Raw genomic sequence first — 23530 nt, 5'->3', positions numbered from 1 at the left:
AGGCCAGGCTTTGTATCCTGCATGCCAATAATAAGCAACTGCATTTCCATAACCCTTTTCTACCCCGACGGCCACCACTAGAGCACCACGGCCAGCCCTAGTATGCCGAGTGCACCGAGCAAGCTTGCGGCAACCTCGCCCGTGGCATGTGGGGCAAGGCCACTAGAGGTTTCCGTAGCTGGACCGTTGCCGTTCTCACTGCCATCTCCGTCTCCAGTTGAAGAGGAAGTCGGGGCTGGGGTTCGAGTCGCGTTGAGATCGACCTCTCCTGAATCGACTTGTGACTTCATTGCAAGGACGTAGCTCTTGACCTCCGTCGGGAGGTCTTCGTACCAGCTCGGGGTATTGCCGGCCTGAAACTCAGATGCGATCGAGCTGCGGCCAGTAGGTAACAGTAGTTGAGCGAGCACGGTTGGAGGTACAGCGGTAATGATATCTTTGATGAGCGATGAGGGCGGTTGAAGTAGATTGCCTCCTGGCCTATTGAGCTAATTAGCAAGATCGCCAAGGATGTATCCTTTGGGGCGCAAAGCAACATACGCCGTGTAGTTGACCGTGTATGGGGTGGCACTGGGAAACATTGAGAGGAGGCCATCTCTGCAGACAATGTTAGCATGTCGTTACGAAAGCCAACAGAGCACTCACGCAGCATTCTGGATCTCAGTAGCGTTGACAGTAGCGGTAACTTCGTCGGCGAGCGCACCGATGGTGCTCAGGAGCCCGAGGGCGATATAACGAAAGAAATGCATACCAGGGCTCTATCACTTGCTGAAGTGTGTAGTAAATAGTCACGAAAGAACCTTAAAGGAGTATTGAGCACGTCCAGCAATGGTCAAGACGCCGACCATGTGCGGAAGCGATGAGGTATGACCTTATATCAAATTGTGGAGATATATCGATCGGGCAAGCCAGTGCTCTCTGGGGTATGCTGCTGAAAGCACGAGCGAATCAACCCACAGCGTTCTATGGCAACCCTGGCCGAGTGGGAACTCAGACATCTGGAGCCGTCGTGGGCCGAAGCCGCCGTCAAACCTCGGGGATCCATCTTGAGGCTGGTATGAGTAATGGTTGCGATTGGTTCGTATAGGGCATGCTGCTGTCTGACTCGGCCCGTATGAATCAGGATCTTGCGGGGAAGGATCCAAGCGACCACCGCGGTGCCTGGCTGCACATCAACCCAGATCATAATTTGAGCAGATTTACAAGCCATATGTTGACTTTATTTAGAGTTGCGGCTGCTGGATTTGACCGAGGGTGGCGTCCGGATTCTCCTTGTAGACGAGATCAGAGCAGGCTGGAGTGAGACATCGCGCCATGGTACCGACCGCGAACTGAAGCTATTGTAGGTAACGCAGAGCAACAGCACTTAGGGCTGAGCTCTATACCAAAATGGCCCATTACTCGATTTCATAGCATGGGTAAGCTAGGAGTCGCACTAAACCCCTGAGAGCTCAATGGGTGTATCGATGTCAAGCATTGCCATAGTTTCATACGAGATAACGTTCCCTTTCGGATCAGCTAGACCCTTGCAGCATGCCAAAGCTGGTGAGGAGTTAATGTTTCTGTTGCGAGTCATGGCCTCTGAGTCGCGGTTTACTGCAGAAGGCACGACGGGGATTGCATCAGCATCCAGCACGCTACGATGAGAATCGCCACTCCAGCAGGCCCAACGCACCCTTGGTTGGCCGTCAACCCCGCAAAGTCCATCTCCGCAACCGCAGGGATTGCCCGGTAAAGTGACCGATCAGTATATCTGACTTCAAGAATGTGATAGCCGCCAAGGCCAGCAGGGAAGAGGATGCCATCTATAAAGAGCTCCTAGACGTCTCTGAGAGGGGGTACCACTAACCCAGTTGCCAGACCAGTCTTCCTCCGCCCACAAACATATTACAACAGTACTGTCTCTGTCCTCAGCAAGGTCCCCTCCTCAGTCCTGACCGCAAACATGAAGTTCTTCCAATATTTCACCGTCGCACTACTGCCGGCGACTATATTCGCTATCCCGGCCGCAGAGCCCGAGCCCAAGGCCGTCGCCACGGCGGCAGCCATTACCGCGGAAGACTTTCATGCTCTCGTTAAGCGGCAGTCGAACCTGACCGACCTCATTGGAGACTTGACCAATTCCTTCGGCGCCATTAAGGACTTGCTGTCGACCGAGAGCTTGAACAACATCAACCTGATTTTGACCAAGGCTGCCGAGTTACTTTCGGACCCAACCACCAAGCAGATCAAGAGCCTCGTCAACACAGCCTCGGACCTCCTTGGCAGCGATGCTATCAAGAACCTGCTCGACCAGATCCCCACCCTGCTCGATAGCGTCGGCGGTCTCCTGAACAAAGAGACTCTCGACAAGATCACAAATCTGCTGAATAACGCCGCCCTTCTCCTGACCAAGGAGTTCGCAGAGAATACCAGAAACCTCATAAATGATATTGGTATTTTTGAGCCCTTCCACCTCCAAGAGATATGACCAGCGCTAACAGTAACTAGCTCCTCTGGTGTCCGCAGTGGCCCAGGTTATATCAGCTCTTCTGGGTGCCCTTCTCGGGTAAAGACAACGATTGGGTGAGAAGGATTCAGGCAGCCGCACGGTGCAGGTCAATTGAATTGCGTCTTCGATAACCATGAAGCTGTTCCTGCTAGCTGAGAACCCAGGCGGGAGGATAGGGGGACGCACTAAGTCTGCTTGTTGCCACGACCGTACTGGCGCTGGTAATGAACGATAACGAACTAATCTTACTTAATAAACGCATCATGAAAGCAGGACCGAATTTATTTGTCGGCTGTCAATTTCAATCAATAGTAATCCTTAGCTGAGCTGTACTTAAGAGTCACTAGTCGGTGTTTTCGCGTGTTACTCTGTAGCCAGACAGTCTGGAGAGAGCCACTGCGGTGAAGGCTGGTCTCGACTCCGGATCATATGTTTTTCCGAGCGTGGTCAGCCGGCCGCCGATTGTAGCTCAGAGCTCACCCTTGGGCCTCTCCACACCCACTCCATTGATCCCCGGTCCCCCTTTCTAGACACTCTTGTCGGTCCAATCGAAGGTGGGCGATTCGCTAAGGATCTGAAGTCGCCAATTTTTACTCCACGCGTTGCTTTTTTCACCAATCCCCCAATCTTGATCTTGGTTCCTTCATCCCAGTTCCCACGTTCCAGCGGAACAGGACCAACGCCCCAACATTTCATTTCTCCCCGCTTCAGCCCCCCCCACACACACCTCCATTATCATTCCGAATCCCCTCCCATCCTTCCTGCAGGCTGTCATCGCCACTGTTTCACTAGTTCCTGGGAATCCTGACTGCCAGTCAGCCCTCGGGTATTGCGGCAGGCACACCGCATACACCGGATCCATCCGGCGTTCGCCTCAACTGCCACGCGTTAGGAGGGCGGGGGTGAGTTTTAGCACCTGAGCTCTTAATCTAAATCAATTAACGTCGCGGGGAAGGAGATCTCTTAACGCACTATCGATCGCCGGCTTTTAACGGGCCCGGTTGGCATGTGAATCGTTTCTTCTTCTTTCGTCTCTCCGCCGCAGTATCACCGGATCTCCACGTTAGGCATCGACAAACCGAGGATCCCAAGCCGCCGCGACTGCTTTCCTACCACGGCGATCGCCCATCGCCCCAGTCTTCGATCAGACATCCTTGTTTCCCGTCCAACCGCCCATGGTGATGGAAACCCCCCGCAAGACGCCAAAGACCACCAAGTTAACGGGCGATCGTGCAGCCCGGAAGCGGGAGCAAGACCGACAAGCTCAGAGGAGTGCGAGAGAAAAGACCCGGCAGAAGATTGCCGCACTCGAGGATCGGATTGAAACGTTGACTCGTTTTCACAGCAGCGGGAATATCCAAGAGTTGATCGAAGAGTTGGATGCGCAGCGGAAAGCAAACGAAGCGCTGCGCGCTACATTACGGTCAATCGAAAAGGCCATCAGTGGCGGCCTTGCTGAAGCAAGTATGTCGCCTGCTTACTCTAGGCTCTCTATCCTGAACTTGACTGACTTTCCATTCTATCAGACATTGCGCTCAAAAGCTACGACCCGAGGAAGCAGAGCCTCGACCCTGGGAAGCAGCCCACCGACGGATCGATTTCATCCGACAGCGAAAATAGCAAGCTTATTGGGACCAACGGTGTTGCTCGAGAGGTCGCGCAACAGTCAAGCCTCGTAGGACTCAGCCAGCAACATCATGTCCCCCCGCAGTCCGCCAGCCCGCCATTTGAGGAGTCGGCCATTATTGACAAATACTCGCCGAATGGCACGTACGTGAGTCTGCCTGATGGGATCTCGATGACCGGGAAACACCCAGACGAGGTCAATGTTCCATTCAATAGCACCTTACACACTTTCCCTCTCGATATGCCGATGCCAATCCAAGCCCTCCATTCTACAGAGCCGCCCTGCGACTGCTGCAAACAATTATTATACATGAACGACATGCTCGGCCGATTTGCCCTCACCTGCACGCGGAGCATGGCTGACCAGAGAATTCGTGACGCCGACATTGCAATCCGCGCGATAGTCCATGGCTGGGATGCCGTCAGCCATTTGTACCCTTTGGATCCTGTTTGGGCCATGCTTCGAACTGCCGACGAGGCGGTCTGGCGTACATGCGGAGCAATTGAGCGGCTGGCGGTCTTGCGCGTGGTTAGCTTGATGCTACGAGTATGTTGACTTGCGCTCACTTTGAGTGTTCACTTTGATCCCTGCTAATATTCGCACTATAGTATTTGTCCGATCCCTCAGAGCCAAACCTGACCCACCTGCCTAGATTTATGCGACAACGGCCATCCCAGCACCGCATCATCCACAAACCGCTAATAGATTTTGTCGTGTGGTAAGTTCAACAAGAATGCGTCATGCAGTCACGCAGTCGATTCTTCTGGCTAACCCAACGCAGGCCGTCACTACGTGAGCGCCTGATTATGTTCCCGCATCAGCATTGCTCTGAAAAATTCTGGTCTATGTTCTGGACTTGCTTTCGATTCACATGGCCCTATCACTTGCAGGACGCCTTCGTTCAGCAGGGTCAGACGGGGCTCTACCGGTTTTCCGATGCGTTTACCAAGTCATTTTACGATCTACAGAATTGGTGCATGACAGACGACTTCTTCCGCGAGTTTCCTGACCTTGAGGCAGATGTAAACATGCTTCCCCCTGGGACCGATGCTACTCCAGTCACTGTTAGCAGCGATACACTCGCTATGAGTGATGAGGCGATCAGCCACGATACTGTCGGCCGCCTTGATCCGGTCACTGCGAATATGTTTACCGCATTTCCGGCAGACTGGTCGACGCGAACCCAACTTTTTTAGGGTTTTGACATGCATTTTGGCGTTTTGTATATTAGCGGTACATGGGCGTTAAGATATCACTATTGGGTTGGTCACAGCATGTGTACTTTTTCGGAAGGCTATTTACTACGTCGATTTCACGCAAGTTGGGTACATATTTAGCGCCATTCACATTCATTCATATTCTTACAACATCTTTTCCTGAAATCATCCCCCCCCCCCCCCCCCCCCCCCCAAAACAATTTCCGGACAGCGGGACTGCAGATGGAGCACATGCTCAAGTATTGAGCTGGGAGATTGTTCTCTCACTATACCTAGTCTCCAGGCCCCAACTCTGCAAATGCCGGGCGGTTGCAAATTGTACCTAGCCTGATGCCTTGGCAGGTAGTCCACTGGGAATGCACTGGGCGGGAGAGTCATCGACATAGTAAGAGCATTGTTAATGCGGTGTCAAAGCTATCTAGCATATTTGATACAGCTGACTTTTTCAAACATTGGAAATTACGCAGGTTCTTTATGATTACGAGGCTTCAGTGGTCGATTATAGTAAATGTCCGCTATATATATTCTATAACCATGATAAACATCCAGTACGAACCATGAATGAGCAGTTAACCTCTAAGGAGCAGTCATCAGTATCGAAAATACTTACCTAGGATAGACAAGTTGATGCAACTACTACTGAATGTATAGAGCCAGAAACGATAGAATGACAGATATAATAGCCTCAGGCAGAAAAGAACCACGTGATTCGGAGATAGAGGTGGCCCGTATATCCGTCTGCCGGCCTTCCGCGACTTCAAGACACAGTCCAACCCTTTCATTCCAGACAACTCGTTACTGGCGAGGAGTGGCCTAGTCCAGACTTATTTCCGAAACATACTTGCAGATGGCCGACACCGAGCCTGGGCCACCTCCCAATTGGCGCATCCCCAAGGCGTGCCAAGAGTGCAGACAGCGCAAGATCAAGTGCAGCGGCGAGAGTCCATGCAAAACCTGCCGACTGCGACGGACACCCTGTCTTTATCGAGAGGTTACCCGACAGCGCAAGAGAAAGCATGAAACAACTCAGGCTGATAGCCGCTCTGGAGAGGGACTGTCGGATGGGCCTCCATCCTCTCGCCGCGAGCCCGGCCAGTCAGGACTCCACCGAGAGGAACTGCCTCTGGGCTTCAATAATAGTGTCTCAGCCACGCATATGACTTCTCCGTCCAACAAGGTCCAGCTATACTATGGGTCGACTTCTCATTTTGCTCTCATGCACGAGATATACCGGGATCTGACATCCAACCCGGCAGTGCACCCAGAGCAGGGGGCCCACGGCCGCGTGGAGGAAGCCAGCGCTGGCCTGGACATGCTTAGCTTTCGCACTATTTTCTTCGGGATCCCGGCAGATCCTCATAAGGATTCGTCGCGGGGTCTAAGTGGTGCGGATTCCCAAGTCATGTTACTGTCGTATGAGCTCGCGAGTCTGTTTTTGGACTCCTTTTTAGCTACCCTCTATGGTCTCTTGCCGGTCTGGCCGACAGAAGTCTTCCGGCGGCGCCTAAAGCAGCTGTATGGGCCTCGCCCCACATCTAGCATGGAGACGCATCACTCAGTCTTGCTGATGGCCTTGGCTCTAGGCGCGCTGGTATCAGAGCACCATGCATGGGGCGATGTTTTGTACGAGCGTGTCAAGGCGTCCTGCAATGTTCTTGACGACACGGTAAACATTCAGACGGTGCAGCTTTTCATGTTCATGATAAGTCTTCCGATCCTCTCAGATAAGATATTTTACTGATTTTCCTACGCCCACTTCCAGAACGAGGTGGGAAGACCAAACTCATGCTACCTCCATCTGGGAGCCGCCGCTCGAAAGGCAATTTCTGCCGGTCTGCACAAGGAATCACCTCAGGGGAACGGGGATAGTGCAGAGTGCGCTGAGGAAAGGCGGAGGACGTTCTGGTATCTTTACATATATGAGAAGTAAGTAGGCCCGCTGTCGTACTGCGCAGTCGCTAATCGGACAAAACTGTAGCTGGATATGCTTCCATCTTGGACGGCCAAGTTCATTGTCACGGAGAGACGCCGGGATTCCTACACCTCAAGACCCTTTCTGTTTGGCTCTGTTGAACCTTTCCGCTGCTATATGTCGATCCGCCGATGAGCTGTACGGCCGGCATCACGAGTCGCTGTTGCAAATGTGGAGGATTGCCAAGTCAATTTGGGACGATTTGCGGGTCTTTGACTCCAAGATGCAGCGCGCCCTGGGTTTCGGGCTTGATAAACGCCCTCAGCCAGGCAGCGTAGGAGTTCAACAAACAATGTGTATTACCTGTGAGCTTTTCCCCGATCTGATCTGAGTGAGTTGCTGATCGGTCAAGTATACTATCACACCATCCTCCTCACCTTCCGTCCATTCCTCATCTTCCGAGGCCGATGGAATCAGGACAGGACACAGGCTTCTGAAGAGGTCAAGACAAAACGGGAAATCCCAGACTGGCTTAACCAGGCTTGTGGTTATGCGCTTAGTGCAGCCTGCAGGACTATCCATTTCCTGTGTGAGTCTTACACGGCAAATGAACTCGTCAGGGTAGGTTGTCGTACAATAACACAAAAAACTTAGCAGTCAGCTGACACTGCCAGGCAATACGATACCATGCCTATTTCCTGTCCAGTTCATGTTTTGCGCTTATCTTCGACCTCATTCATGGCAAAGACCTAGCCGCTTCTCACCTTCCCTGGATCCACGCAACCCTCAAAGCCCTGAAAAGCATGTCTCCAGCCGATGCAGTTGAAGCATCCATCCGTGCCATTGAAACAATACTCAAGCAGCTCGACCCAGCGTACGAATGGGGTACGCAGACGCAAACTGAGCCGCGGAACCCGTCTTATACATTTAACCAAGGACCAAGTACAGCCATAACCCGGTCATATGATGTGGGTCCGACACAGCGCAATCGTCACTCGCCCTCCACTATATCTAACCCCGGTGCCGGCTCGGATCCCTTGTTATATGACTTCCAGGGCAACTCGCTCGACCAGGGCATGCATATGCCAGCCACGACTGGAAGTACGGGAACTGGTGAGGATTTACTTGACTTTACACTATCCGACATGGGTTGGGATTTCGACTTCTCCACTATGGATCTGGAGACGTTTTGCTCGATCAATTCTGTCTTCGAAGTGCCTATGGCGTGAGTGTTGCCTGGGCTTAATTCAACATTAAAACATCTACAACGCTGGCAATGCGTAAGCTTCCCTCTCACACTGGTGCTAGATTCATGGCTATGGCTCCAGCGCCTGGAACATGCATCGCAGCCAGGATGGCTGGACCAGATATCTTGAGATGGCCAACTAATGGATGGGAATCACTGCTACATACCCCAGATAGGGTAATTCTTCGGAGAAGGACAGGGACTTGTCGATGGCAGCACAGATTTACCACCTCTGCTATCCAAATTTCAGCTTCTACCTCGCCGGAAGATCTGCCGTCCATCTCAAGGATCAAAATTCACGCAATCACCGATCGCTTTTGGTCGCCCATTGCACCCTCTATGTGACTTGGTCATACTAGGTTTCAAGGGATTGGTAATATGGTTTGTAGCGCTACGGCCAGAAAGGCTCCCACACCTATTAGATGTACCTACCTGGTACTCGACATAATACCGACGATACCCTTTTGCTGTAAAATAATCCCACTACCGGCTCAGTAGCTTTTGGCAGCCGAAGCGGTGACGTATCTAAGAGCAATAGATATGTCCATTCTATACTTCTTGCATTATTAGACGCCTGTCCTGTCGTCTACCTCACCATATAACCCTAGCCATCTCGTGCCTCAGACACTATCTCAGGAATATTCTCCACGACCATCAATTCGTTTTCCTATCGTACAAGAGACCAGAAATAGCTGCCACAACGAGAGCACCAAGCCGACGCACCACAACCACCTTAACTCATATTTACCGCCGTTGCCGGCATGAGCGTCGGGGGACACATAAGACCAAAGAGAATACACCAAGGGTTTACACCCTCAATGCCCAGCGGTCTCTACACTTCAAGCTATTCCACGCTGCAGAAGTGAAGTTCGTCATCCCAACACTAAGCTCGATGCCGCTAATAGTTGCCTTGAGCTGCTTCACGGCTCGGTGAATGAGCACTATCGGCAGAAGAGTGGTTGGCAATGAAAGTGGCTTTGGGATACAGCCTAGAGGATGCGAGTATATCCCCCAGTAACAAGTCGCTCTGATCCCTGCACTGCCACCAGGAAACTTCGACGGCCAGAATTTCTTAAATAGTTACCTACCATAGCCGAGAGACGACTGGATGAGTCGCCCTCTCATCGGCTGTATTGAAACCAACCCACTGGTGCAGTATTGAACAACTGCAGCATTGACGACCCTTTGCTAGAACTTTATACCATTCAGATTCAATCTTTGTCTAACGTCGACTCAATTTACGAACCGACGGGGATATATGATGGTGCCGAACATTAGCCATGCTGGCGGATCTTCCCTCTTATAAGACATCAGGCTTAGAACCTAACTACTAATGACATACAACGGACTTAAAGCAGTTAAATGCCGGTGCTCGAAATAAAAACGAGAGAATGCCAGATTTCTTCTCCAGGGCTCAATATTGGTGGTGAAGATCCCAACCCGATTTATTGAGAGAATAGACAGACAGCATTCTGAGGAGCGACATATAAGCACATGCTTAAGACTAACACTCGTTCTGAGAGGGTTCCCGTTAAACATTCCCTTGCTTTTGGCCTGCTTGAAAGGCTTTTCGTGTCAACCAAGCCGATTCTGGCGCTGTGATCAAGACCTCGACGCTTCCCTCTCTTGAAGTGCAGAATCTATTGCCCAAACACTCTTGAAAATGGCCATTATTCCTGCAGCCTGCGGCCGTATCCACGACTGCTCATACCTACTGATGTATTGCTCAGACAGACACGTATGTGGGAGTCGTAATGCGCATGGGGCAGTCGCCTCTGGTGTCCAACGACTGCCGCGCTTCGTGGCGAGATCTTTATCGTCGCTCTCGACCTCATCATGCGGCTGAAACTGCGAAGCGTAACAGTGTAACAAGGAGTTGAAGTCAGATACAATGCTACACTGGGCTGCGCACAGACTTGAGGCCAGACAAACCTCACATGGCCTGGTCAGCCCTAAGACCAGAGAAGCCATATGTTGCGAGACTAGGACTTCGTGCGGCCTGAACTGTCTGTGTCTGTCCTGACAGGTCAGCGATTGGTTCAATCTACTCCTCGATGCTACTCTGTACAGGATACGAATCGCGTCGGTAGATCAACTGCTAAATATAGCGAGTATAGGGGGCAATACGAGACTTCACCCAATGATCATCCTGCAAATCCCAATGCCCGACCCGTGTTTCTCCACAAATGCTACTGCAGACAATGCCAGTAAGGCACGAGGCGATGAACATGAAGATTATTTAATGTCGATCTATGCCCGAGTTACATACGGGCTGAACTTCATTTAGTATCTCCTTCAACAGTCCGCTGCAGTAGCACAGAGGCAAGACCATCGATCTCTCTCCCTTCTCGAGTGATGCCCTAAAAAGCTGGCACAGCCCTCAAACATATACAATCTCTACCTAGCCGTCATGAAGCTCACGTACTTCCTTCTCCCCGCCCTGGCGCTCTCCGCCGCTATCCAAGAGAGAACGCCCTCGGAGTCGGACCTGACTCTTCACACACACGACGCCCGAGCCGCCACGCTCTGCGGCTCTGGATACACGTTGGATAAGGCCGTTCCCCTGCCTAAAGGCGTGGACCCGGACAAGCGCAAGGCAACGCTCTTTGCTTACAGCAACAATGGAAAAGGCTGCGTCTTCCTCGACAACAACGTCGGAAAGAAGCAGTACATGTCCATCAAGGTATGCAAAGTCGGGGGTAAAAACTGCGACAGCGACACTGGCTCCTTTAGCCAATACGCGGGGCCTGTCTATGTGTCAAGCTTTGCTTGTGCGCCGGTTACCGCGAAGATGGGCTCTTCGTCGAGCAATTTGTATGTGAACTATAAGAATGACTATGTTTTCCCTTGTAATTAAAGGGGGTCTGTTGAATTGTAAGTGGAAGCCTCCTCAGAGATTGATGGCAGTCGGGTTATGAACCATCCTGCTAATGCAGTGCCCAGGGAATAAAAGACACGACGGACTTATAAGTTGAAGATATCTACAAGACATTATTTAGTATAAGTGCAATACAGAATTAGTTCCCGGTCGCACGAGGCTCTTGTACCTCCGAAGCCATTGGCATTTAAGATTCCTTGAACTCCAGATATTCGTTCCCGCAGTCCACCTGTCATGAGACAGGACCTCAGTGCTTGATGGGTTGGTACGTGATTGGAAGAGGTCAACTTGAATACATGAATGTTTTTGCCATGCCCTGCCGTTCCCCTTGGCACCAGGGAGCTAGAACTACCGGAAAATCGCAGTGTTTTTGCTTGCCTTCCTGTATAGAGCCTGGATACCCCAGGGGACGATCTACTGGGCCAGAGAGCCGGAAGCCGGTCCAGCCCTAGGATTGGATGTTTCATTTTAAGGTAACGGTCAGTCACCATGTATATACATCTCGGGCGTCTCCCGCTCGTACACGGTGGCCTTGACTTCTGCCTTTTCATACACCCGTAAGTCTTAGGTACGAGCCTAGTGAAGTCTGTCGCGTACCTGCTTTAACCCTTGAGCAAGTAGCAGGCCTGTGGAGCTAGCACCTACGATTATGATATGCAAAGCCATGTCGGGAGAGATGAAAGTGAATAGAAGAGCGTTGGATACTTTGAGTGAAATCATACAGAGCTGGGAGACTGCCTCCCTTTTAACTCTGCTAGAACGATCAACAAGTGCTATTCTCGTAAGTCTTCATCATTATGACCGGGGCTGGGGTCTGTAAGTACGCCCAGGAAGCTGATAGGAATACGCCGGTCCTAATACGCGCAGATCGTATAACTAACTCAAGCTCTAAATAGAGCTGGTATGAACCGCAAGAGTGCTATTTTCTCCAGCCCGAAGCCTTTGCTGTAAGCACTTGGAGTTTGACTGGCGCAATGCTCTAACCATAAGCTGATAGTTGTATGGGGCGTATTCGTAGAGAAGGAGGCCCAGCTGCGTGAGCGTATCCGTGAAGCTTTCAGTATGCTAATGTATCCTCACTTCCCTTTTCGTTGTCAATTCTTGGGAGCCTCACCACATCCAAGTACGCTGCGTATGCATGTCCAGACTGCGTACCTTGATAGCATGTGGCCGTATGACTAGAGCTTTTGGGAGTACATCCAGTGTCTAGAATCTCTTCCCAAGTTGTAGAAGTACGTCCCATCAATCCAATTTTAGTTGTTCCTGTCCTCTAATTAGCATCTGATGTATCAGAGCCGTCATTCCACGTCAACCACAAGCTGGGTTGCGCAGGAGAGGTCCCGCTTACTGCTGTGCACTGAGTTATATTGGAACAGATGCCCAATTCCATACTCCGCACGAGTTATGGCAACTGTTGCTGCAGTAGCTAGGTTGCAAGTGCCGTTTTTCTTTTAGTTTACTGGGCTCAATTCGACTTATCAACAGGATAGACTTTCATGTGATGGAAAAATCTATATCTACTTGTTAATCAGTTGCCACGCGGTGTTGTCATATACCAATGTCAAGTCCATATCAGCAAGCACAATTAAGAACTTTCAAGTTTCCGTCCAAAAGCCATCCTGTCCCAGCTCGCTACTTGGCGGACCGTCTTTGTACCCGTTGCTATGAGGTTGCAAAACTAGGCACGTAGCTTTAGTGCCGCGTTTTCTGTCAGTATCAGGATAAACGGAGAGAGAAGTGGCCCGACAGTGGATTAAGAACAATTCTGTTCGTCCCTTCTATAAGGGCCAACTCTCAGATCGAAGCAGATATTCTACAAAACCTGTTTAGGTTATACGGTATTCCGCCCGTCAGTGCCCATTTCCGAGTCCCTGAACCTTTTGCAGCACTCCCTCACTGATTGATATCATGGCGTCCTGAAGCTTTATCAGCAGATACATATTAAAAGCCAGCTGACTATGCATATTGTGTATGTTGGAAGCCAAACAATTAGTGTGAGCATAGTGACTGCTTGCTTGCCTGTTAGGGCAGTGGCAAGCGACCATTTACGTTCGTAAAACTTTTAAACTCATCCTATGCCATATCGTGAGTGATTCAGATGGCCTCAAGAGTATGACATGATGCCTGCCATGGCCAGCACAAAAGCCGCATGAAGTATACCTAGGCAAGCCTGGAAATGTGAGGGCAGAACCGAAATTCATCTTGAAACCCTAAGAGACTCCTGCCATGGTGAGTATACATATCACAACCTCACTCCATCTAATTCTTACGTTACCAAATAGGGAAGAGAGCGGATGATCATGATTGAAATCAATGTTATTACCAGTGTAGTTTGCTACTAGCAAACAGACGCCTCCACTTCCATGCAGACCAGCCACACCGACAAGCTCATCAATCGATCTAACCTCAACGCATGGTTCCTTCTATATACATGTACTAATGGCACTATACGAGCAGCCATTGTCGACACAACTCGCCCTTATTGGACCCTCTCCACGTTCTCAGCCCTTCCCTCGGCTTTCTTCTCCTCATCCCCAACAGTGACAGTCGCCATCTCCATCTCATTTCGAGTATCAACATGACCACCAACCTTCTCGTTCTCCATATCTCGAAGTTCCGCATCGCGATTGCCATACAAACCGATCTTCCACCACGGCAACTGGAATAACGCATCCATGCTCTCTAGGGTCCTCCCCTTCGTCTCTGGAATGCTAAGCCAAACCCACAGCCCGCCCAGGATCGTAACGGCCGCAAAACACCAAAACGTGCCTTTGGGGTCAATCCCACCGTGGCTCGTGGGCAGGAGCATGTTCGGGACAGCGCGCGCGTTCCCGTACTGGTTCGCAAAGTGCAGCGTCATTGCCGTGCTCGTGGCCATAGCGCGGATACGCAGCGGGAATAACTCCGCCGTAAGCAGGTACTGCATGGAGTTCCAGCCGAGGGCCCATCCAACACCAGAAATGTAAATCATGGCGATTGCGCCACGAGATGAGCCTTTCTTTGACTCGGGAAGGATGTAGGAGTCGTCGACGCCCATTTCCGGGGTGTCTGTAAGGAAGGCGGCAATGTAGATCATCGAGATGGCCTGCAGGGTGATGCCGATAAGCAGGGCGCGTTTCCGGCCGATTACGTCGACGAGGAAGAGGGCGCAGATCACGGCTGCTGCGAGCTTGACAAGCCCAAAGACGGCGGTTACGAGGAGGCCTTCTTCGGAGCCTCTGATGCCGAGCAGGGAGAAGAGGTCGGGGGCGTAGACCGTAATACTGCCAGCACCGGACCACTAAAGTCCAGAATGCATCAGACAGGATGCTCCCTTGTAGAGTAGGTGGGTGAGACGAATAAGATGGGTCGACGTACCTGTGAGAGAATCTGCACCATAGCCGCAAGGTACAATCGGTATAGATTGGACGGAACCAAGAGGGCTTCTTTGAGCACGCCCAGCCAGCCCAGACCCATCGTGGCTTCCATCTCTGCTTCGTGTGCGGCTCGGATCCCGTTCAGCTCTTCGAGAACGTACTCATGGTCAGTTGGGAGGCCGCGGAGCTTAGACAGGTTCACGAGGGCCTCCTCATAGCGAGAGCGTTTGATCAAGAAACGGGGGGACTCGAGTTGCAGGAAAGAGAGGAGGAAGATGAGGCCGGCGAACATGATATGCAGGCTTGTTGGGACTTCCTGGTATCAGATTTGCTTGTCAGCACTAGATCGAGAAGGTTAGAGTGAAAGAGGGGAGGAAATCAGTTACCCAGCGCTTATGTGTGTTATCGCCCATGTTCACCTCACACCCATAGTTTGCAAAGTACGCGAGCACGATGCCCAGGTACACGAAGCCGGTGAAGATGCACGTACAGAGACCACGGACCTGAGCGGGCGCCTGTAAAGCAGAATAAGACCAACTGTTAGAGACGATGCTGGATGGCCGACGAAGAGTATAGAGGGAAGAACATACAATCTCTGAAAGATAGACCGGCCCAACAACGACCGTCTGGCCGACCCCGAAACCAGCGATAAGCCGTCCCGCATAGACGGCACCCAAGCTATGTCCATGACCCATGAAGATTGCGATTCCCAGCACCCAGAGCATACAGAGCACTCTTGCTGCCCAGATGCGGCCAATGCGATCGCAGACAAGGAAGGCGAACAAGGCGCCGCCGACACTGCCCAGCTGCACCATCGCCGTGACGTTGGCCTTGATGTTGGCCTGCTCGACGGCGCTGTACGACTCATAGTCGATAGTGCGCTGGAAATCGACCGAGTCGAAGGCGCCGGTGATCAGGCCTTCATCGACACCGCGGGCGGCGCCCATGAGCCCGAACGAGAGCACGGCGAACCATAGCCGCCAGTTGAGGACTTCCTTGGGCGCGCCGCCCAGATTGAGGCGGAAGACGTTGAGGGGTTGCTTAGGGCCGCCGGCCATGGTGGCCTTTGCTTGAATAATCTGTGTAGATATAAACTGGAATGTAGTTTTTTTAGGCGTTTGGCCAATGGAGGGCAAGCTGATTGGGGGAGGTGGCGAGACAGTATCAAGAACGGAAATAAAACGAACTGACGTCCCTCCAAACAGTCCAGTAATCAGTCAGTAACCAGTCAGTTGTCAGTCCAGGTCCAAATCAACCTGATCAGCGCGGGTCACTTCTCAGTGACGTGGAGGGCCGGGGTTGCTCTTTATATCTGTGCCAGCATCTGGGGTCCCAGGCCTCGGAGACACAACAGCGCGACAACCAACCCTAACAACCCGAGCGTAGCATCACGCCGGCCAGATGACCAGCCGTCTCCAACCAGGCCAGTCCACCCGGCCTAGTGTCGTCGGAAGTTGTCCGTCGCTGGGGACCGAGCAGGGGGTGTGAAATCCTGGAGTAACGCCATCCGCATTCGCCCCGGTCTGATTGGCGCAGGGTAAACTCCGGAGACGCGGAGAACAAGGTGTGGATCGGCGCCGCGGGGTCGCACGGCTAGCCCTATGGGCGAAGAGGAAAAGAGTGACATTCTATGGCTGGTGACGAAGTAGGAGTTGGAGAAGGATCCAAAGTGCTTACGCAACAGATTGAGCTGCGTTCGGAGAACAGCCGAGTCGCGGGAGGGAAAGTCTCGCATACAACGAGGGAAAATAAGTAAAAACATGGGTCCATCTGAAAGGTTCAGAATTATAATCAGCACATGCAGCCCAGGCTCAGGCTTGTCGGTGTCAAGTCGGCGTCTCCGGACTTGGCAAGGCTTGGTTGCTGTGTCCAAGTGACGTGATGTGATTCGATGTGACGATAATCAATTCGGCCTACCTAGCAAAAAGAATTTATTAAATCCAAATCCCATTTAAATTTACTTTCTCAGAACATAGCACAAGCTGATACCGAACTGATACCACTGACCAAAAATTCCAGGAGTACCGATACTTTGCAGCTAAGGCCGCCACTTGAAGGCCGGATTCCGCCAGTCCAGATCCTGCACCTGCTTCTGCGTCAACCCATCCAACGCCGCATCGACATCGGTATCATCGCGCTTCTTGTTATCCCACTTCATCCACATCCAGAGCAGCGCGCTCAGGATCAAGCACATGCTCGACGTGGCCAGATTCAGGCCATTTCCGATATGGTAGTCCGGCCCATCGAACTGCAAAAATGACCAGGTCGAAACCAACCCACCAATGTTGCCGAACATGACGTTCGTCCCGATGGCGGCAGACCGCGCCGTATCTGAGATGACGTTGTTACTGACGTGCGCGTTGCAGAGGGCGCCGAACGCGAACGCTCCGCTGGCGATCAAGAAGGTTGCGCCATAGCGCGTCATCGCGTCGGAGCTGGCGAGGAACATGATATAGCCGATCATCATAAGGGGTGGGCCAGCGATGAAGAAAGGCATGCGTTTGTCGAAGCGCCAGCTGAGGAAGGGGAAGAGGAGGGTAAAGAAGGCGCCGACAACGTAAGGGGGCACGGTGTGCAGCTGCTGGCTGACCACGCTGGCGTCCGGGTAGATCGTCCGCACGATTGTGGGGGCGAAGAAGGCGAGACCCTGGACGGTGATGTTGTTGAGGAGGAAGATGAACGATGTGGACAACGTCACGGGGCTGAAGATGCCGCGGAGCAGTTTCTTGGTGTCGATCTTGTCGAGGACCTGTGCCGAGTTAGCTGGAACTCCGCTGGACACCGGCCTGTACAGGGGAGGGTACCTCAGTAGTAGCAACACGTTCGGACTTGAGTCGTGCAATTGCCAGATCCTTCTCTTCTTGGCTGAGCCAGCGCGCAGTCTCGGGCCGATCGGTCAATGTGAGGAAGGCAATCAGGCCGAGCGCGCAAGTTACGATTCCCTCGATTGCGAAGATCATCCTCCACGTGTGCAGGCTGCCGAAATGATCCAGCGTCAGGATCGCAGACGCGAGAAGGCCGCCAAAAGCTCCGGCCAGCGGTGCCATGACGATATATAGAGCAAGACGGAAAGCCAGCTCGCTGCGCCGGTACCATCGACTGAGATAGTACGCGATACCCGGGAGCATGCCTGCTTCGAAAATTCCCAGCACAAATCGGACTCCAGAGGCCTCTTGGATGTTGTCAACGAAGCTGTATCGGATCAATTGATCAGCGCGCCATCATCGCGAGGGATATCAGGAAAGACGAACGCTGTGGCCACGCTGGCGGCTCCAAAGCAGAGCGTGCTCAGGGGAAGGAAATAGCCCGGCCCCATCCACTTGCAGCAAAGGTTGCATGGAATCTCGAAGAGAATGTAGGAGACGTAGAATATCGATAGGACCTTGTTATAGTCATTTCCCTTGAGACCCAGGTCTGTATCGAATCCTGCGAGGCGGGCGTTTCCTAGGATCCGGTCAGTCACGGGGGCCAGTAATTTGATATCAGAGCGACCTATGTACCGATGTTTGCACGATCAATGAAGCAGAATAGATAGAGGAGCGCGACAGTAGGGAGGAGATAGAAATCCATCTTCCAGCGCAGCCTCGACTCGGCCTTCTTATCGAATTCGAAGAGCGCATGGCCGTACTGATCCGTGGCAGCTTGACCACGGTGGGCAAATTGTGTAGGGTCGTCGACCGGCTTCAGGTTCTCTTGATGGCCCGACATGGCTTTCTCGTCAGCCACCGAGGTGGTTGCCATTCTGTGCGACGGATTGGAATGCAGCGAAATAGGGTCCCTGGAAAGCCGAGTTCTAAGTGAGCCAGGCAAGCGGGACGAAGATAAGAGCTGGCCCAGTCTTTATAGCTCTCGTTCCGAACAAGCTCAACGGGTTATCCGACAGGTCGGAAGGAGACCAGCCCTTGAAATGTCGAAACATTGGGAACCGTCTGGGGTAGCCGAGCTGGGCGTTGTGGGGTGGATTGGAATGTTCAACTTGGTCACTTGCAGGCCAAGCCACGGTACGAACGCGCTCCAGCTACGCGCGATATACGCACCTGTCGAAGCACCAGTCCCCACGGCCGAGAAAGTTAAAGGATCCTGTGGCTTGCCGTCAGCTTCGTGCGTAAATTAGCCTAAAGATAACATTACCTACCTTCACTGGTTCTGTTTCACAAAGAATTCTTGCACCGCGTGTGTGCCCTTTCGTTCTCTTCTTTGACTCGGTCCATTTAGCTTACCTCTTAATCAAGAATTCGCTTATGGCAGGGTTGGAAGTAGAGCAAAAGGAGCGGAATGCGTGCTAATTGCAAAAGCTGACAGTCTCAGCAGAAACCTTGGCGTCCAGCCTTTACCCCTTCTGGCTTCCCTCCGGTGGTCTGGGCCACGTGCCAAGGGAGGCCGGCTGCTTATGACTGGTGGCTCGTATCAGCCACCAGAGTGACTTTGGCTCTCTGGGACCAATCGAGCGGCGGGCAAAGTCTCAGCATCTCGTCAGTGAGAGGATTAGTAACTCATTATGAAAGCTTGGGCTGAAGGGCACATTGAGGAAAACGGCCGGGAAAATCCCACCCAGGACGCAGAGGACCTTAACATCTGCCTCCATAGAGTATCTTCATTCCAGATACAAGACTCAGGAGGGACTCGGAGGATGCAGGGCCGCCAAGCCGCCGAGACGAGCTAGGTCTCTCCCCGCATTTCACCCCGCAATTTCACGCCAGCAGGTTATGTATCTGGAACGAGTCGTGCTAGACGAGATTATGGTTGATTGTGGAGAGCTCGCTCCATGTGATCATCCCCACGAGAAAGACATATCAACAGGACGGTAATTGTGGGACCTCACTCTGCCGACCTGGCTCGAGATTAGGGCACTTTGGCCAACCAGTCAGCGCCACTCCGAGGCATCTGCACTCCCAGAGCGTAAGGCCGGGAGGTATAACTACCGAGCCTCTCCTTGCTAAGCTCTCTAGATTGCCGCGTTCACTTCCCAGCGAAGTGCCTAGAGTCATGGCGCTGGGCTGGTGAAGGTTTCAGCGAGTTGCGTCACGACTTCGCAGAAAACAGCCTATTGACACCAACATAAACGGGATCCGATCGAAAGCCAGATCGCATTCTACCTGATCGACGGCATCTTGATCTTGGGCCAGGGTCCCCGAATCGAGGAGCGGGAATCTGGGAGCGGGATCTCAGTCGGCACGTAGACTCTCCAGCCGGCAGTAGCGGGCTCGCACCTCCCGGCCGCCAAGCGTCCAGAAAGCAGAGGCGAACCGATGCGAAGGCGACATTTCACTGTTGAGTATATTCGATTTACCGGTTGCCATTAGCGAGTCGATTGGGTGGCTTATTTGGGCCCAACCTGGCGGATACTACTGTAAGTCACCTCAGCCAGTAAGGATCCCGCTTTGCGCGCACCTCAGGTCGCTTCCAAGCCTGTCTTCGGTCTCGTCAAGATGCAAGAACCGAGACGCAGAGCTCTTGCTGGTCACTGCCCAGCGGCACTGCTCAGACGGGCATACCCATGCATTTTCTGTGGTCGAAAAAGACGTCATATTTACCTGGTCCTGCACCCAGGTCGCATACACCCCTGCTAAGACGTGTACCACCTTCCTGGGTACCTCGGAGGTGGTAGGGGAGGGCAGCTTGAATGTGCAAGACGGTAATTGTGGTCGGACTCTAGGTCCTTGCGTTGTCTTCCAGGGGACTGTTTTCTAGATAGTGTATACCTCCGTTGGGCGCTCTGCAGAGATGCCGGCGGAGGGTAAAGTTCCAGGGCCCAGGTTGCTATGCAGTATTGAGGGTAAGCGGCTATCAGCGTATGATATCTACACCATCACATCATCGCCATCGTCATCATCACCACCACCATCAACATCATTCTATATCACGATGTCTCCCTGCAACGAATGTAATTTAATCTCCCTGGGTCCAGACAAGTAGGAGGTCGGGCGGATTGATCGAACAATAGCAGTACTGTGGACTGGAAGGTTGAATTGAACCACAAGCTACCAGAGGGCATACCGTCTATGACGGCATCCGTTCGGCCTTTCAGTCCTCCCCCGTTTACCAGTTTGTCATCGAGTTCATCAGTTCATCTGCGTAGGCGGCTGTTGTCTAAGCTCGACCGGTGTGTTACGGGACTTTTCCCGACAAAGGGCCTACATTGCGATTCTAGTCAGCCTGGTCCTGCTGGTGCGTACCTGTTGGTGCGTGCCTGTTAGTGCGTAAATTCAATTCATGTCATTCAGGACCCCAATGTTGTCGGGGCGTTAGGGCGTCGGGGCGTATTTGATTGTTGTGAAACATGGTCGAGGTCGAGAGGAGTCGAAGATCGTTTGTTGAAAGTGACTTGCAAGCCTTAAGGATCAGGCTGGTTCAGGCTTGTCGGGTCTCGGCGCTCTGCGAAGCGCTAATCCTGTTCGGGTGGCGAGTTGTCCCGTGACCAGCTCAGGGCCACCACTTCAGGGCCACTTAAGCTCCAGGCAGGTAGGTGAGCGACCAGTAACAGTGGCCGGCAGGGGCCCGAGAGCTTAAAGCTTGGCTTATCTGGCAGTCACCAGTGGCATCAAGACCTTCCTGCAAGCTGCTCCTTGCTTGTCTCTCTCCCCTCTTCCATCCTCTCTCCCATTCTATTCATCGATTTGACTCTTGGATCTAATCCATCTCGCTCTTTCGCTTACGTCCATCACCTTATCACCCACTTTACTAACCATTACCAACTATTACCTATCGCATCTCTATCCCTTGCATCACTCGTTTACTACAGCTCTTACGCAGCTCCAAGGCCACTATGACTACCAGGTACCGCGTCGAATGTGAGACTGCCCTCTCACATCGGTCCTGATGCAGAGCTAATCGAAGCCTACCTGTTGGAGCAGATGCCCTCAAGGTGTGCTGATCCATTCCGTCACATACCTCTATTTGCTAACCTCCCCAGTCTCACCGAAGAGACCAGCTGGTATGTCTAACCCATTTCCCGTCTAATCTGCCGAGTTCTTGGTCCCTTGGTCCCTTGGTTATGGGCTCAGCTAATCCTAGCTAGATCGAATGGATCAAGGTTCGTGCTGTGCAACACTTGTCTGTCCTTGTCTAATCAGTTCAGGGCCTGCTTGCTGTCCCGTTTGTCCTCCATTCTCAGCCGACGGCCGTCCAGGAGGAGGACGCCACCAAGCTCGCCGCGGTTGCTCATGATACGCACCAGCGTTACGCCGAGATCTTCTCGGACGTCGAGCGCCTCTTAAATGACCATAGTAATGAGTCTTGGGACTCCCCGTCTGGTATGGCTACTGACGACGTTAGTTGACCACGAGCTCAGCGGTGCCGCTGGCAAGTCCAAGCTCAAACTGCTCGTCCCCACTGTCGGGACGTTCTTCACGCGTCTCTACCTCAGAGAGGCTTTCGACTACCAGGATAGGCAGCGGTTCATCAGCAGACGCCGTTTTGTGGCGCCCTCATTCAACGATGTCCGATTGATCCTCAATTCCGCGCAGTTACTCGGTCTGGTGCATACGAAGGGCCTCGAGCTCGTTACGTTCGATGGAGACGTAACTTTGTATGATGATGGGGCTAATCTTAATGCTGATAGCCCCGTCATCCCACGAATCATCCGCCTCCTTCAACAAGGCATCAAGGTAGGGATCGTAACTGCGGCAGGATATACCGACGAGGCCAAGTATTATGAACGACTGCAGGGGCTGCTTGATGTCATGCGCGATGCCTCTGATCTTACTGACGAGCAACGGTCCGCACTAATTGTCATGGGCGGCGAAAGCAATTATCTTTTCCGTTATGACGCTTCCTCTCCACACCGGCTCACCTACGTCCCGCGCGAGAATTGGGTGATTGGCGAAATGGCCACCTGGGAAGAGGAGGATATTACACAACTACTAAACATCGCCGAGTCGTCTCTCCGCGCTTGTGTCGCGAACCTGAACCTACCAGTCTCCGTCCTCCGTAAAGACCGTGCGGTCGGCGTTTTCCCCAAGAACAGAGGCCGCCTATCCCGCGAACAGCTAGAAGAGACCGTCCTCGTGGTCCAAAACACGGTCGAAAGGTCCCAAGTCGGATCGCGGCTCCCATTTTGCGCATTCAACGGTTGCTCCCCCTTCTTTGTGTCCCATTATCTCCGTCACCATCCTCCCAGAAGGAAATATAAACCGCCTATTCAGCCCTGTATGCTAATTTCAATCACACAACCAGGTGGCAATGATGTCTTTGTCGACATCGGCGACAAGTCCTGGGGTGTTCGCGCCTGTCAGCAGTACTTTGGCGGCATTGACCCGTCAAGAACACTCCACGTGGGCGATCAATTCTTGTCTGCTGGTGCGAATGATTTCAAGGTCAGTGTTCTGTGACTTCTTTTTCGTCTGGGAGAAGGTGATTAAATGGTCTGATACAGGCTCGTCTGGCTTCTACCACTGCCTGGATCGCTAGTCCGGCTGAGACGGTGCAGTTGTTGGATGAGTTGGACACGATCCAGAAAGTTCTAGCGTGAGAGAACTTACATTTTGGCATGGGTTTTATTCGGCGCCTACTTCGGAAGAGATTCTGTAATCTTCGCTTGTGATCTGACTCGGCCATGTCCGGGTTTTGGTTTCGGTTTCTTTCAGCGTCTTGTCATTCATTTGATATGGTTAGGTATTTCTTGTTATAATCTGCTGCGGCCGATTCTTCCATTTCCACTCGACGCAGTTTCCTTGTAATCAACTGCCGCGGCCGCTTCCTGCCATTAATGGAATTAGCTAGAGCCTGTTACGGACCATGATCTGTGCGGTTTAGCTCAGATTTAGGTAGAATTGCCAATAGGACTCGATTAACACTATAATCC

General features: G+C 52.4%; 8 protein-coding genes across 8 annotated transcripts, besides 1 other annotated feature; 5 read left to right on the top strand and 3 right to left on the bottom strand.

Moving 5' to 3' along the window:
- Positions 1–23530: part of a sequence feature (contig 1.54 513..183474(-1)) that runs on past both edges of the window.
- ANIA_03215 (uncharacterized protein) lies at positions 78–749 on the bottom strand (the record flags this gene model as incomplete). Its single annotated transcript, XM_655727.1, has 3 exons — positions 78–480; positions 541–597; positions 646–749. The coding sequence occupies 3 exons, from the start codon at positions 747–749 to the stop codon at positions 78–80; spliced, it is 564 nt and encodes a 187-aa protein (XP_660819.1).
- On the top strand, positions 1946–5314 carry ANIA_03216 (bZIP transcription factor; the record flags this gene model as incomplete). The annotated part of the gene is made up of 7 exons (XM_655728.1): positions 1946–2435; positions 2839–3045; positions 3284–3393; positions 3559–3955; positions 4018–4664; positions 4727–4836; positions 4900–5314. 7 exons carry the CDS (start codon positions 1946–1948, stop codon positions 5312–5314), a joined length of 2376 nt encoding a protein of 791 aa, XP_660820.1.
- ANIA_03217 (Zn(II)2Cys6 transcription factor) lies at positions 6113–8476 on the top strand (the record flags this gene model as incomplete). Its single annotated transcript, XM_655729.2, has 5 exons — positions 6113–7001; positions 7098–7261; positions 7314–7612; positions 7660–7868; positions 7922–8476. Exons 1-5 carry the CDS (start codon positions 6183–6185, stop codon positions 8474–8476), a joined length of 2046 nt encoding a protein of 681 aa, XP_660821.1. The 5' UTR covers positions 6113–6182.
- On the top strand, positions 10788–11561 carry ANIA_03218 (uncharacterized protein). The gene is made up of 2 exons (XM_050612517.1): positions 10788–11367; positions 11437–11561. Exon 1 carries the CDS (start codon positions 10904–10906, stop codon positions 11348–11350), a length of 447 nt encoding a protein of 148 aa, XP_050468430.1. The 5' UTR covers positions 10788–10903; the 3' UTR covers positions 11351–11367; positions 11437–11561.
- On the top strand, positions 11861–13039 carry ANIA_03219 (uncharacterized protein; the record flags this gene model as incomplete). The annotated part of the gene is made up of 4 exons (XM_655731.1): positions 11861–11928; positions 11990–12187; positions 12268–12318; positions 12904–13039. 4 exons carry the CDS (start codon positions 11861–11863, stop codon positions 13037–13039), a joined length of 453 nt encoding a protein of 150 aa, XP_660823.1.
- ANIA_03220 (putative MFS quinate transporter) lies at positions 13687–15971 on the bottom strand. Its single transcript, XM_655732.2, has 4 exons — positions 15318–15971; positions 15114–15242; positions 14729–15043; positions 13687–14651 (listed from the first exon to the last, which is right to left on the bottom strand). Exons 1-4 carry the CDS (start codon positions 15783–15785, stop codon positions 13851–13853), a joined length of 1713 nt encoding a protein of 570 aa, XP_660824.1. The 5' UTR covers positions 15786–15971; the 3' UTR covers positions 13687–13850.
- On the bottom strand, positions 16766–18681 carry ANIA_03221 (putative MFS transporter; the record flags this gene model as incomplete). Its single annotated transcript, XM_655733.2, has 4 exons — positions 18228–18681; positions 17979–18171; positions 17532–17919; positions 16766–17476 (listed from the first exon to the last, which is right to left on the bottom strand). Exons 1-4 carry the CDS (start codon positions 18466–18468, stop codon positions 16766–16768), a joined length of 1533 nt encoding a protein of 510 aa, XP_660825.1. The 5' UTR covers positions 18469–18681.
- isn1 (IMP 5'-nucleotidase) lies at positions 21413–23197 on the top strand (the record flags this gene model as incomplete). The annotated part of the gene is made up of 5 exons (XM_050612516.1): positions 21413–21540; positions 21582–21661; positions 21801–21953; positions 22003–23042; positions 23102–23197. Exons 1-5 carry the CDS (start codon positions 21494–21496, stop codon positions 23195–23197), a joined length of 1416 nt encoding a protein of 471 aa, XP_050468429.1. The 5' UTR covers positions 21413–21493.

The sequence above is a fragment of the Aspergillus nidulans genome, chromosome VI (genome assembly GCF_000011425.1).
Source record: "Aspergillus nidulans FGSC A4 chromosome VI".
Classification (NCBI taxonomy): domain Eukaryota; kingdom Fungi; phylum Ascomycota; class Eurotiomycetes; order Eurotiales; family Aspergillaceae; genus Aspergillus; species Aspergillus nidulans.
The sequence above is the reverse complement of the archived record's forward strand: the minus strand, read 5'-3'. Positions and strand labels throughout refer to the sequence as shown.